The 14818-nt window shown below is 42.1% G+C and overlaps 1 protein-coding gene and 1 long non-coding RNA gene across 2 annotated transcripts in view; one reads left to right on the top strand and one right to left on the bottom strand.

Annotated features, from left to right (window-relative positions):
* The window catches only part of LOC146829095 (uncharacterized), a 157768-nt gene that overhangs the window by 101630 nt on the left and 41320 nt on the right, over positions 1 to 14818 (top strand). The window lies entirely within an intron of this gene.
* The window catches only part of NOX1 (NADPH oxidase 1), a 75676-nt gene that overhangs the window by 25673 nt on the left and 35185 nt on the right, over positions 1 to 14818 (bottom strand). Inside the window, exons 8-9 of the mRNA XM_085607733.1 lie at positions 4777 to 4869; positions 635 to 870 (exon numbers count right to left, since the gene is read on the bottom strand). Coding sequence (XP_085463859.1) covers positions 635 to 870; positions 4777 to 4869 — 329 coding nt within the window. The remainder of the gene's footprint in view (positions 1 to 634; positions 871 to 4776; positions 4870 to 14818) is intronic.

Genomic DNA, 14818 nt, shown 5'->3' with positions numbered 1-14818 from the left:
ACTTTTTCTTCACTTATTTGCATTCTGCTTTCCTTCCGTCCTGTTGCAGCTTTTCAATCTAACTTATTTTTTACTTTCTATTTAAATACATTTTGTACCTTTTTTTACTGTGTTAAGCTTCTCTCACGCACAGTTATATCCTGGTACTTTATTCTTCTAGTAAAGAAGTTTCTCCTTCTGACTTCTAATGACATTCGAGCCACAGGTGAAAGTTAAGAATTGCCGTAAAACAATGACTCTGTCCCAAGCACCCCCCTGCTTAAGCTGGTATAGCGCATGCTCCCCTACGCCCTTGATTGCGAGTAGAAATACTACTTTGCTTTTTTCCTGACAAACTACAGCAGTTTTGAAACAGATATCCCTTTTGTAAAATAATAATACTGACAGTAGTAACTAACATAATTGATGTTAAGCCTGCCAAAAGTACTCCGCACGCACACTCTCACAATCAATTGCCAGGGGAGTACCCTCGTCAGGACTTCTCTGTGCTCACCATATTGCTCGGTTTGGTTAATTCTATGTATATAAACCAGACTGTCTCATGCAGCATTCACTGCGCCAATAGCTAATTTCCAATATTGTTATTATAACATGTTACAAACAGTAGTTAACGAGAGAGAACAATATTACTTACTTTGGTCCATACGGTGTCAGCTCTTGAAAGGCCTTGTTAAGGTTCTCGGTCCAGTCTCCTGCTGATCGAATATGCACAGAGAAGAAGTCCTCTTCTGGGGCAGAGGTTAAGGTGAAAGGATGCCATTCCAGGTGGGATAGAGAGGGACAGTTGATGAAGATGTACTGTCCAACTTCCATCCGGAAGCCTTTCTTTTTCATTTGCAACTCCAGCACTTTGGATGGGTGTATCACAGCCTGTAGGAGGGACCACAAAGTTTTGGCATGAAAGAGACAGCATCTTCCTGTACGCAGAATCTTACCCAGAAAACAGTGCATGTTCATTGTAGTCTTCCTTTAAAAAAAAAAAAAGCTAATCTTACCTATCAATTTTAGGCTCTGCTCATCTTTCAGCATTGTAATGGTGAAGTCATGGGCAAAAAACATGCTGGTTGATTTAGAAGAGCTGCAAGTGATAGCTACCTCAAGGTCTTCTTCATACGTGTTCCTTATACACGTCATTTATCTACTCCCTGAACTGATAGTAACTGCTGTCTTACTAATCACACATTCATTTTTACTCACATGATCTTACAATACTAACTACTCGAATATTTTCATAGGTTCAGACGTGTCAATATCTGAAAGGACGCTTGGAAAACTTGAGTGACTCCCACTAGAAACCAGTAACACACTACTTTCTTAACCAACATCTGTTTTAAGAAGCTGAGGTTGGCGAACAACTGTACACAGGCAATCACTGTGTTACTCCTAAAATCTGATCTTTGCTGGAAGATTCTGAGATTGGAGTGCAGGTGTACATGGGCAAAGATTTGTACAGTATTCCTCTGAAGTGGCCAATTCTGAAAAATCTGTGCTTGAAGTTCAAGACACACTAAAAACTCATCTGGAAGATAATGAACCTGGAGTAGAGGTGCACACAAAAAAATAAATATTTAATATACATATCTATAACAGAATATTCCTGGAATGGACACATGCTAAAGTCTAATGTGTCATATTTCTTTAAAACATATCTGAACAGAATGTCATCTTCCTGAAATCCAAATCATCCACCTTAAACATCCAAAAGCTTAGTAGGCTCAAAGATCAATCTTAGAAGACGTTTTCTTCCTTTTGGGCAGTGATAGAATTTAAATGGGGCTATTCAAAATGGACAATTACACTTGTGAGTAAGTTACATGTGTAAGTTTACTCTTACACTATTGAGTAACATTACTACTTTAGGCTATTCAGAAAATTCCTAGTGTACAGTTACTCAAAAGAATAGACTGAAACGCGGTGGAGCCAAATTTGTGAGCGTAAGTTACTGCAGCCAAAAATAAACAGTGGTAAGTCGAGCACCACATGTGGCCAACCACTGATATTGCAACACCTTCCCATAGAAAATAATGGAGGTAGGGCATAAAATAAAACCCCATAGGATAAAATGTTAAATTATCTGAAATAGTTACAAATATGAAAACATATAGCCTAATGTTAATATATTTTGAAGTATTTCTTACTTAACTGTTAATAAAGTTTTGAAATTTAAACATGAAACGTTTGTATTAAAACATAAGTCACTTTCATTAATTCTGTACTTCAGGTTTAATAATTGGTGCATAATAAAGAATAGTTTTTTTATCTTTAGGTGCCACTTTATTTTTTAATTTAAACTTCTGATTTGTTTAATTTAATATATTTAATTCAATTAAAGATTTGATTCAAAATGAAGTTAAACGTGCAGGTGCTTTTATTAATTTTGTTCTACATTTAAGAGAAATATTTAAAACTAACTTATTAATATTGAATATAAAAATTGTTCTACTATTCTTTCAAAGTATAATAAACGTTTGTACTTTGCCCTATACATTACCATAGAGAGATCTATGTCTCAACTCTGATTTAGAAAGCAATGCAACCCAGCACTGGTCTGAGGTATGGTAACAGTTTAAAGATAGCCTCAGCTTTAGTGTTTCTGTTAATGCTTTAGGCTCAGCTTTAGTGTTTCTGTTAATGCTTTAGGCTCAGATGCTGCACAATGAGAGAACATCAAGACCTATCGATACCTTTGTTACAAGCCATTTTCTGCTTTGTTTTTCAAGTTTGCTTAGTCATTACTATTAAAATCAATTTTCATGCAGGCAGTAGAATAAAAATAAATGAACAAATAAATCCACATCAAAATGGACAATATAAGCCTTTCAGAGTGTGACCTGGAAACTATGAGTATTTACGAGAATGGTATTACAGCAATATATTTAGGGAGGGGGGGGGGGGAAGGTTCCTGCTATGAACCTTCACTCTCCACCCCCCCCCCCAGTAAAATGGGATAAATAAAATTTCATTAGCCAAGATCATAACGTGCCGCAAGAGATGTTTAATATACCAATTTTTTCCTGCACAACACATTGGATTTGAGAGACATCTCTGATCCACTATTTTCCCAGGAAGAATATCACCGTTCCAGACTTAATAATAAAGTCAGTAGAGGATGTCTTAACAACATGTTCTATTACCCTTAAAAATGGCATTAACCGGTCTATCCATACCAATGGCTGATCGCCTATTATGTCACACACTTTTATAATCTTTAACATCAGTAAGGTAGTAAAAGTGATACTATACATTATGATTCAAATATTATTCCTGCGAGTCCTTTTAAAAATCATTGTTGTATGTTAAATCCATAAGGCTGCTGAATATTTATGTGCTTTGAACTTAATCTACCAAGAGCCATCTTGCAAAAGGTTTTAGGGTAACATGGTTATGTCATTGTAAGAATTATTTTGCTTGGCACATTCCTTCTATGTGGAGCTCTTTCTTTCATGAATAGCAGCTCTATATTGGTTCCATAACCTAAATGTCGCGTATTCGTCCCTTGTCTGTACTTTGTAACACCTTTCATTCCTATGGTGCTGCAATACCAGCACAGAGATGCAGAAAATAGAGGGTAGACGTTTGAATATGCGCTCAAAAGGTATCTGCCATACTTACTCATTTAACCTTTAGAGTGTCCTCCTCAAACCATAAGCTTCATTCCTACACTGTTGGAGCTATTCACAAAGTTAACTAACACTTGTGAGTAAGTTACACGTGTAAGTTAACTCTTACCCAATTGAGTAACTTTACAAATTTTGACTATTCACCATTTACAGTGTAGACTTGCATATCTCCAACCCCTAAAACCGGGTGGAGCCAAATTTATGTGTGTAACTTATTACCGCTAAAAAGGAGCATCATTTGCTACAGGAGAGTGTTGCAGTACCAGTAGTTGGCCATATCTGATGCTGGATTTACTCAGTTCTGAGCTGGAGTACATTTAGTACTGTTCTGAGCTGGAGTACATTTAGTACTGTTTTAAGTCCCTTTTGGTTGTAGTAAATTTAGAAGTTTGCAGTTTGTTCATAGCTTTTGAGAGGGGCGGGGTGCATGTCCCACTCTAAACTCTACCCTAACTCGCTCTACACAACTTCTTACTCCTTTATAAATCCCTCCCATTAATTAATAAGGATGCCTATTTTTCCCGACATTTTCCCGGTCTGTCCCGCATTTACTACCAAGCATGTAAGGATCACCCAAAAAAATAAATAAATAAATAAATAAATAAATAAAAAAGGGGAGGTGAATATTTACTCTTGTAGTAGAATTTTAGCACTACTATGCATACTACAAAATGAAGTTTGTAGCAGGCCCTACATCATCCCCTATGGGATAGGCTGCAAGGTAGTTTGAAGTAACTTTTTTTGTGAAGTAACCAGATATGCGAATGTTCATTCAGCTTTACCCAAGTCACCCTGGACAAAGGCTCCGATTGCGAAAGCTTAAGTAGGTGTGTATCCCTTGCTCAGGAATCATGGTTTCCATACTTAAGTCAAAACATGGATTCCGCAATCGTCTGTGCTCATTGGTCCATACTTATTTACATGCAAGTACATGCTGCTACCTTTTCACACATGAGGCTGATGAAGGGACGTCTACAGTGGGTATTTACTGCTGGTGAGCAATTCCCAGCTACAGCCAAACACAACCAGAAGCCTCGGTAAAATAAATGATTGGAAGAGCAATAAAAACACATAAGCAGTTTACACAGACTAAAATTAAAGTAGGAAATTAATGTGGAGGCGCTGGGAAAATAGAAATTATCTGTCCAGTTCTTACCTTTGTCACGACAACTTTCTGTCGAGAGCGAATAAAACGAATCAGTCGCTCAATGAGGTAGAGGATGATTGGGGCCAGGATCCACTTCCAAGTCTAAGGATAGAAGTAATAATACGTGTGTTAATCAGATATGGGAAGGAGAAAGTGATAGTCTGACACAGTATTTTTATGCATACTGTATAAAATGTAATTTGCACTGCTCTTCATGAGACAGCTCAATAGGTGCACTCCTTCAGCCTGTCAGGATTCGAGGAGTTTAACAATCAGAGCAATCCTTCAAACTATATCCCAGCCATCTACAACATTGAATGCTGATATTTAGCCACCACCGCTTCCAATCACTCAGTGGGGAAACATGTGAGCAAGAACTAGAACAAAACGAGGTCTCTGTAAAATGTAAATAATGCTGGTGTAATTTGGGTAATTGTGAATTTCTGGTTGTGCTGGTTAATGAAATTCACAAAATGACATCATTATGCCACGTTGTGCAATTATGCTGCACTTGTTGCAGATTTTTAGCATGGACACAAATGAAAAGAACATGAGGAGCAGGTGTTTTTCACGGTTCTTTTGTTTTTGGTGCTTGTTTTGGCCAAAATTATATATATTTTACTAAATGCCAGGTTTGCATTTTGCACAATGAGGAGTAGTTTTGGGTAATCTCCACGACATTTCACATAGTTATACATAAGCTAATTATTCAAATTTCGTACACCCCTCGAGAAAACACACAGGATATGGTTCACAATACATGATGAAAGGAGGTTATTAGAAAACCAATCAGATCCTTTACATGTTTAATCCTTGAAAAACTAAACACACAGAAAAACTTCAAAAAGGGAGAACCCAACAAAAGCAAGGAAATATGCGGAAAGAGTGCTAACTGCACATAGCAAATTGGTCCATGAAAGCGCATGTTGTCAGGTGAGTGGCAAATGGCAATGTTGCATAAAATGCCTCTCCTTTTCCTAACAATCCACCCACGTGCCATTGTAAATACCTACATTGACGCTATATATCCTCCCGTTGACCAGGCATACACCTGCGAATGCTCTGCAACATGGACTTTAAATGGAGACCCACACATCCGTTACTTGTTCAGATCCTTAATGCCATTAAGTGCAGCACCAAGTCGTCAAATATGGTGGATCTTGACAAAGCTTCAAGCTAGTTCTTCTATTTACAGTTTAGCACGTATGTTATGTTTTGTACATAGGATAGCTGACGTCAGAAGAATGCAAACTGGCCTCAGATTATCGTGGGGCCACTTATACATCATATATTTCCCTTGGTACTATTTTACCTATAAAGTTTAACGTCATAAATGAAGAATTACGCCAGTCGTACAACAACAAACCGTCAGTCAATCTGTCTCCCGTTCTATGTGTCGCAATGACCTTAAATAAATGGATTAACGACCATTGATCCCCAGAGCTTTTTGCTACTGTACCCTCTGACCTAACCCAACTCGATAGACCTGTTATAAATACAATGGAATTGACTCCATGTCTCAAAAATCTCTTTCCATCTGAGATTCCTCTCTTGTAGGAAAAATTGAATGATCTGTGTCCTATGAATGCGGAAAGATGGGTAGCACGGACTAGGGACTTAAATACTTCTATTCTACTGAGGTCAGCTTGCAGAATGATGCTGGTATGGCTCTCATTGTTCAATACTGTGCCCGGTGTACATGTTATGGGGAACCTCCGGTTTACCAGATAACAAGAGGGTGTAGCACACAAACTGGGGAGGACCAAAGGCAATTTGCTGAGATTTTAGGGAAACAACTTTCAAGGAGATAAGGGTGTTTGTTATCAACTCAAATGTTTTAATTGGAGAAAGAAAAAGTAAAAACGCGTGTCCTGGGATAGCACAGAGTGAGCTGCGTGAATCCTGCCATAGAGGTGAATGCTAGGGCTGCTAAATGTTAGAGAAACATGCATCTATGAAATCGATATGCAGGCCCTGGAGGATTTTCGAAGTAAATATTGATTCCTTTAATGGTAAATGTGACATTAGGAACTGTGTTTAGTTTTCATTGGATAGGTTTTAGTTGGGGGGCCCCGATTCAGGTATCCAGTTCAGACTGGAGATATTCCTGGGAAGAGCAATCCGCCTAGAAGTGGTGGGAGAAAACACCCAGAAAGAAATAGTGATCGTCTGGAGCAGGGAAAACGTCACTCTGACAACAGTTTCCCAATCAGAACGCAGCGAGACTGAAATACTCTTGGGTGGGGCAAACACAAGAATAGGTTTGAAAGCCATTGAATATAAAACCGAGAGGTGAGATCGATAACAAATCATGAGCAGGAGGCTGACCCAAACCCCGCTCCAAGTATATGTTGCGGTGGAAACCATAGGTCTGCCAATAGATAGCTAAAGCTGTCAGTAGCGGGTATGAAAACAATATATAATTAATCAAAAGAATATGGAAAAGTACACATTTGAGAAAAGTGGAAAAGAGGGAACAAGACAGCGTACCAGAAAATGAAACAAAAACCTCAAACAGAAATCCATTAACCTCTTCCGTGCATCGGATGGCCCCCGACCGTCTGACGTCACGGTGGGCGTGTGCGGAGGACTGTCCGAACAAGCGTGGAATTCTCCTGCACAGCGGGAGAATTCTGGCCGCAGCCAAGCGGTTAAAAATAGAGGCATATTTACAATCCCCTTGCGCCACCAGAGTGTCACTTTTATTGAAGCTCCGGTGGCGCAGTGTGCTGGCCCATAGTCAAAAGGCTATGCAATGGCACTATGTGGTTTTTCATGGCCTTGTAAACGTGGACCCCTTTTTACGCATTAATCTGTGTGAAAGGGGCGTTCGATGGATGTTGCTTTGGTTGTTTCCATGCGACACCCTTGGATTCTGACGCATTCCCAGATTTACAAGGGTTTGTAAACCTGCAAATGCGTCAGATTCGAACGCCTCCCCAGGGGAAGCATAAATGCAGCACACATAGAAACCATAGGTCTGCCAATAGATAGCTAAAGCTGTCAGTAGCGGGTATGAAAACAATATATAATTAATCAAAAGAATATGGAAAAGTACACATTTGAGAAAAGTGGAAAAGAGGGAACAAGACAGCGTACCAGAAAATGAAACAAAAACCTCAAACAGAAATCCATTAACCTCTTCCGTGCATCGGATGGCCCCCGACCGTCTGACGTCACGGTGGGCGTGTGCGGAGGACTGTCCGAACAAGCGTGGAATTCTCCTGCACAGCGGGAGAATTCTGGCCGCAGCCAAGCGGTTAAAAATAGAGGCATATTTACAATCCCCTTGCGCCACCAGAGTGTCACTTTTATTGAAGCTCCGGTGGCGCAGTGTGCTGGCCCATAGTCAAAAGGCTATGCAATGGCACTATGTGGTTTTTCATGGCCTTGTAAACGTGGACCCCTTTTTACGCATTAATCTGTGTGAAAGGGGCGTTCGATGGATGTTGCTTTGGTTGTTTCCATGCGACACCCTTGGATTCTGACGCATTCCCAGATTTACAAGGGTTTGTAAACCTGCAAATGCGTCAGATTCGAACGCCTCCCCAGGGGAAGCATAAATGCAGCACACATAGAAAGAGGAAAATACTATCAAAAATTGTGTTTGTGCAGGAAGGTGTCCCTTCCCGAACAAAAACAATCATTGCTGTAACACAGACACCCTTGCACCATGGTGCAAGAGTGCCTGTGTTGGCGCTAGGCAGCCTATTGTGCGCCAGCGCAGTGGAAAACACAAGAATATATCGTATTGTTATAAATAGGACACATCCCTTCACTTTCCTAATGTGTTGTAAATATGCCCCATATTTTGCCAACAATTATGTTACTCTGTCATGAAAATATCAAATACCTTAAAAACATGCATGTGCTAGAGCAAAGTTGAGGTGGTTTAGTGACTTCAGATCAGTGGTCGAAGTGTGGGGGGTGGGGGGGGAAATAAATAGACAGGGCACGGCGTGCCCCTACTTCTTGAATTCTAAAGATTCCGTTCCCCTACTTTTATTTTTAAAATGAGTGCCAGGACGCAAGAAATTTCCATCGCCTATAGATAAAGTCAGCGTTCCCGGCGTTCGTGACGGGCGGGTGGCAGAGAAGTAACAGAACTCCGTCTTTTCCTTCTTGCCCAGACAAGACCAGACCTGCCGCTTCAGCTGCCCCCCCTCTCTTTCCTTCTTCCCTCTCCTTCTGTCCATCAGTTCTTCTCTTACTGAAAACCGTCACTTCAAGACGGGGTTCTCACTCTTTCCTCTTTTTTTTAATTTTTTTTTTTTTTATTTGCTCCCCTGTGAAATGGATCCAAAAAACACTTTGGAATTAAAATGCCAGAAAAATACGACATTTCCAGCAAAGTGCAGCATCGGGAATAAGAGGTTATAAATATGAAAAATAAATAAAGTAAGACAGAGACGTAGCAAACTGGCCAGATTGATTTTATTCACACCCAAACACATTAGCACCACTTTTACAGAGTTTGCCAGTGAAGCTCTTTTTTTGCTTTCTTGTGTTTGTTTTCCCTGGACTTGGAACTAGTGCACCAATCCTGGAGGTACTGCAATGTGTGGATTGGAAGAAAAAAAAAAAATGTGTACTGCGGCTCTGAGTCCAGGGATGTGGTCTTTTTACCATACTGCTTACATTTTGTAAGGATAGAAGCAATGGATATTGAAATGGGTCCATTCAGGGCCCTGTAGTTGTGTCCTTAACTTTTCAGACAAAAGCACTCACTGATTTCTGAATAGTGAGTGTAAAAGCGTTCAGGTAACCATGTTGTTCCTGCTTACATTTTACACGGTTTGCTAAATTTTGCATTCCCTACGAGCGTTTGCTTTTTCCAGGATGTGGTTACTTTTTTTTTGTAGGCCGCATATTGCTCGTCTAGTGCGTAATAAAAATTGAGCCACATCCAGGTGTTTATAGCCTGCAACAATTGGGTTGTAGTTGAAGGCAGTGTGAGTTTCTCAGTGGGGCAGTATGGTGTTCAGTGGGGGAGATGATGTGGCACTATTGCCAGAGCTGTTGAATTTGGAACTGGGTAACCAGGCTCAACCTTAATAACCAGTCCGCCAGACCACTCTCCTGAGAGAGCACGATCCCATGCTAGACCCTAGAAGACTTTGCAAGACCTTAGAAGCCCTGGTGTCGTAGCACCAGCAAGTGGACCCTAGCATGACAAGTATAGGTTAACCTTCAAGGCTTGTCCACCACAATCCATACTGAAGTTCACCTCCAGTCTTGCGGGCATGCCTAAGAAACAGCACACCCTAGAACAGTGACCCTGTCACTGAGGTCACAGGACCCTTGAGAAGGGCCAGCTCTAGGGCAGTGTAACCGGTGTGACCGCACCGGTTGCTGACTTTAGGTGGAGGCATTATGTTTGCAACTATATTATGGTTTTAAAAGCGCTTTCTGACTTCTTCCTGGCCTCCAGCAATTTTCGGCAACAATAAAAATGTCATGAGGACTGGTGATTAATGTTCTTCCTAGAGAGAGAGATTGGAATTTTGTCTAGTGGAAGTTTTGACTCATGGAAAGGTAGCTCAGAGGGTTAATGTACCTTCTGCAAAGAACATGTACCATGCAGATCACAAAGTGCACATAAGTTAAAATCCTAACATAGAACAGTGAGCTATTAACTCTCATCTAAGAGCTGCATACAAAATACAAGGTTTAAATCAGAGCGTTTTTTTTTCTCCCCCCCCCAACCCCCCCCCCCCCAGTCTTTGATTATCCGAAAGTTGCAAAAAGTGTTCTTGGGCAGAATCAATTCTGATTATTAAAGAGAACCCACAACCATGGTATTACGTTTTAAAATCCGAGCTTGTGTTTCTCCACACCAATCACTATTAAACTATACAGCCTACTAGTATGGTTGTTATGTGACTCCTACACCTTGTAGTCCTTAGTCATATTTATCATTGCCTATACAGTGATGTATACACGTATAATTGATTGTCTCTGTGTAATGTGTGTGATGTAAAGTGCTCTGACACCCTACAATGGTATGAGCGGCGCTGTAAATCAAATTAAATGCATCTGAGGGGGAGTGTGGTTATGGAGACTTGAGGGGCACTGTTAAAGGGTGGTAGTGAGGGAATCCATGGCAGAGGTGGCATGGGGGGGGGGGGAGGGGGGTAAACTAACATACATTAATTTACAGGGCACCTCCAGTGCTAAGGCCGGCCCTGCCCTTGAGACCAGTCTGGTAGGTACCTCTATTGGCCTGGTTTCAGCAGTAGTAGCTGCAACTCACCACAGATTGGCAATGCAGGATTTGCGCACACACACCAAACTAAGTTCGCAAACTTCAGTCTCTCTGCTTCATTCACAAGCACCTTTAACATGCGATGCCTGCTGTGGGGCCACTGGAATCAATTATGCAGCAAAGGAGGACAAAATTATGCTGCAGTGTTGACTAAATTATGCATAAAAAAAAAAAAGGCTGCAGCGCAATGCAGTATATTTTCTGATATTTTATTATTTTGATGTGTACACGCTAACAGACTCTGGAAAGATTTTGCCTTATTAGTACCAGTGCAACATACAAATGCAGCAGTCAGAAAGGTGGTCAACCTTTGCAATAGGCCATCCACTCTGCAGCAACACAAGTCACATTTTTTATTAACATTGGATGCGTTTGAGCTACAAACAATTAATTAGTTTAAATGGTCATATCATGCAGCAGATCTTGCATTATGAGGCAAATATGGCAGAGCCATAATTATATACAAAACATTTGCAAACTAGGATATTTTGCCATTCATGTTTGAACTGCTGTTGTGGAAAAAAGGGAGAAGTGCTGATGACAGAAACTCCATGGCTCGGAGACAAATGGCTTGTGCTTCCACATTTTATCATATTTGGGACATTCGGTGATTAGAAGCATATCCCACTTTGTGAGTATATTTTAATGTCAATAAATCATTATAACCTTAAATAATCAGGTGTATCCATTGGTTGATTAAACTGGGCAGTGAAATGTCAAACAAATACTAATAATTGGGATGTTTGCGCATTCTGGCCACGCCTCTGGCTCCGCCAACTGATCCAATCCTTGGGTTATTCCCGCCCTCCGATTCTCCGCCCACAGTTCCCCTACTTTCCCCCCCCCCCACTTCGACCACTGCTTCAGATTGACCCCAGCCGATGTGAGTTTGTACAATCAATTCACCACTTGTAACCTAAACCTGCCTAATTGAGGGCCCCTTGGAAATTAGTGCCCTGGTGGCGAACCAGGAAGTTCAGAGAATTAAGAGTTAGAGATCCTGGCACACCATGGGACAATGTGCCTCACGCACCCATATTTATTTTAGATATGCTCAAGCAAACATAAACCAAACAATCTGCGGCATCCGACAGATGCATTCACACCAATCTCTACATCTTTTTTAATAATTTCAAGAAATGAAAGTAGGAATTTCCCTATTAAGTTCTTCAAGACAAAGCCTGGAACTCAGCCAAACATTTTGCTGAGCTACACCAAAACCAGCATGGGCAGGAGAATGGATGGATAAATGAATGGGTGATTAGTGGGAAAATGAAATCACTGAATGTTTAATGAAAGTATGCTCAGTAAGGGAGTGTCTGGATGATAAAAAGTGTGGCTGGCTGTAGCAGGAAATAAATACAACAGTTACCAAATTAGACATCTTCAGCCAGTCCTGGATTTGTATTCACACACCCTTTTCATTCTGAGACATGCAGTTGTGTTTTCACCATGAACTTAAAGTTTGCAGCATGTAAAGGTTGGCTCACCAAAAAGCCATGAATGGCGGTCACTGTTTTGCACAAATAGGTTTATTCGGATCATATGTACCAGCCAACACCTGAAGCAATAGCCTCTAACCTGTTCTCCTCAGAGGCACAAAGCCTTTCAGGTATAGGTATCCACACCCCATGGCCTATTGTAACCCCATCTACCATAGACTGATGACTAGTCTTTTCCTACCCAGTGAACACCAGCCCTTCTAGGAAAAGTACCATCAGTCTCTTGCCGGAGGAGATGACAGCCTCTCAGACATGTTCCTGTGTTTTGTGTTCATGGAAGATGTGCAGAATTGGATGCACTATGGGCAACGAGAGGGAAGGAACTCTGGAATAACCCCACAACACAGACACACGTCTCCAGCCTTAGAGCTGGGAAGAAAGGCAGCGGTGAGAGTGGAGAAAAACGAGCACAGCTCTTTTCTCCTCTGTGCAGCTCAACAGGCGGAAGTAGAAGCAGGGGATATCCACACAGGGCCACCACAGCTCTAATCTCGCAAAAGGAAGGCATAGATTAGCCCCACAGTCCAGGCGCACAGCCCCTGAATGAAAGCTGTATTTTATGTTGCCTTGACATTGAGATGGGCGTGGAACTGCCACAGTGCTGCACCTGCAAAGAATACTTTGATGCGGTCATTCATGCCCCACAGTGCAGGGCAAATGTGTTGAAGAAACTGGGAGTAACAAAAGGCTGCGCTGGTTTTCAGGCATTGCCACCTGTTGGGCATTTGCAGCACAGCCAAGCACAAGTAAGAGGCATGGGGCTGTGGCGACCACTGCTGATAGCCACTGCCGTAAAGTGTATAACGAGCTGCCACTACCCGCTTGTGATTGGCTAAAACAGAGTGTACTTCAAACCACACTGCACATCTGCGATGCATTGCATGCCAATACTAGCAGATCATCACTGCTTAGGTAGCAGAGCATGCTCAAAGTATGGGACCTTTGAAAGTCCCATACTGCAGGTAGGTGTGGCCAAATTTTGTTTGTCACATTTTGGCACTAACACAACCCCACAACAAGCCAACTAATGCTCTAAGAGGGAATCCCCCTCTCACATGTAAAGCACCTTAGCGAGTGCTACACATTTCTCAAAATTACACAATCACTTAAATCTAAGTAATTTGCACCTACACACTTTGGTCCTGAGGAAAGCCAGTTTTAATCATAAAGGCCTGGCTGAAACATGTAGACCACACCTGGATGTAGGAAACCCCAATTAACATTCCTATAACATCCAACAGCCTTTCTTAATGCTAGCAGTGACCCAGTTATTAAAATATAATTTACCCTCGGGTACTGGGATCCCTGCATAGCTTTTAAATCGTCACCTTCACGTCACTACACTGCAAATTCAGATACATACCTGCTCCGCTGTATCCAGGCGTCGAAGCACACCCGGGACACACTCTGTGTCACTGGGTGGGCCCGATGATGAAGCATGCCACCAACTAGGTTGGTGGGTGAGGGCTTCATGAACAAACAAAATGGTGTGTACCCTGCCCTACAGTCTTGAGTCTATGTAAATTCACAAATAGGCTAGTCCTTTTTGATCTCACATATAAACACCGGGGACACGGACTAGCTACCTAGTCCCCTCTCTCTCTCTCTCTCTCTCTCTCCTTTGATAAGGATACACATCCTGTGTGCCCTATGCCAGTGGTGTGGGCACAGGAGCATGAGCCCTGTGCCCCTACAGTACCCAGGTCCATTCCTGGGCACTGTAAGTGCAGTGCTGCCATTTAAGAGTATATGGTGCTGAGAGCTCGTCAAACACAAACTCCACAGCACCATGATGGCAACACTAAAGATGGAGATGTTTGGTATCAAACTTCGGCATATTAAACCCGCACTGATGCCAGTGTAGGATTTAATGTACAAAGCACTACAGAGGGCATCTTCGAGATGCCCCCTGAAACCTAACCTACAATCCACGTCTTGTCTGGGAGGCTGCCTAGGCTGCCACACAGCAGACATGTTGCTGGACCCCAGGGTGGAGAGCCCCCGCAACAATGCACATCTTGGGCAAGGTGCTAGGTGTCCTCCCCCAGGTTGGACAGGGGGAAGCTTCAAAGGCAAGCCGCCTTTGTGAGCTTCTCCAGGCCTCTTGCTGTACCCAGCAACTGGCCCCACCGGTTCTGACCCACACTCTGGCGGGAAGACTGTCCGGAAACCCCAAGTAAGGACAGCCTGCCAACCCCACCCCTCAAGTGGGAGAGGCGAGGTGAAGCACTTCTCCAGGCGCTCGCCATCTTTAAGATGGGAAGTCCTGCCCAATCAGGACTAG

Source organism: Triturus cristatus, chromosome 5_2, assembly GCF_964204655.1.
Source record: "Triturus cristatus chromosome 5_2, aTriCri1.1, whole genome shotgun sequence".
Classification (NCBI taxonomy): Eukaryota; Metazoa; Chordata; class Amphibia; order Caudata; family Salamandridae; genus Triturus; species Triturus cristatus.
This window is presented reverse-complemented; position numbering and strand designations above follow the sequence as displayed.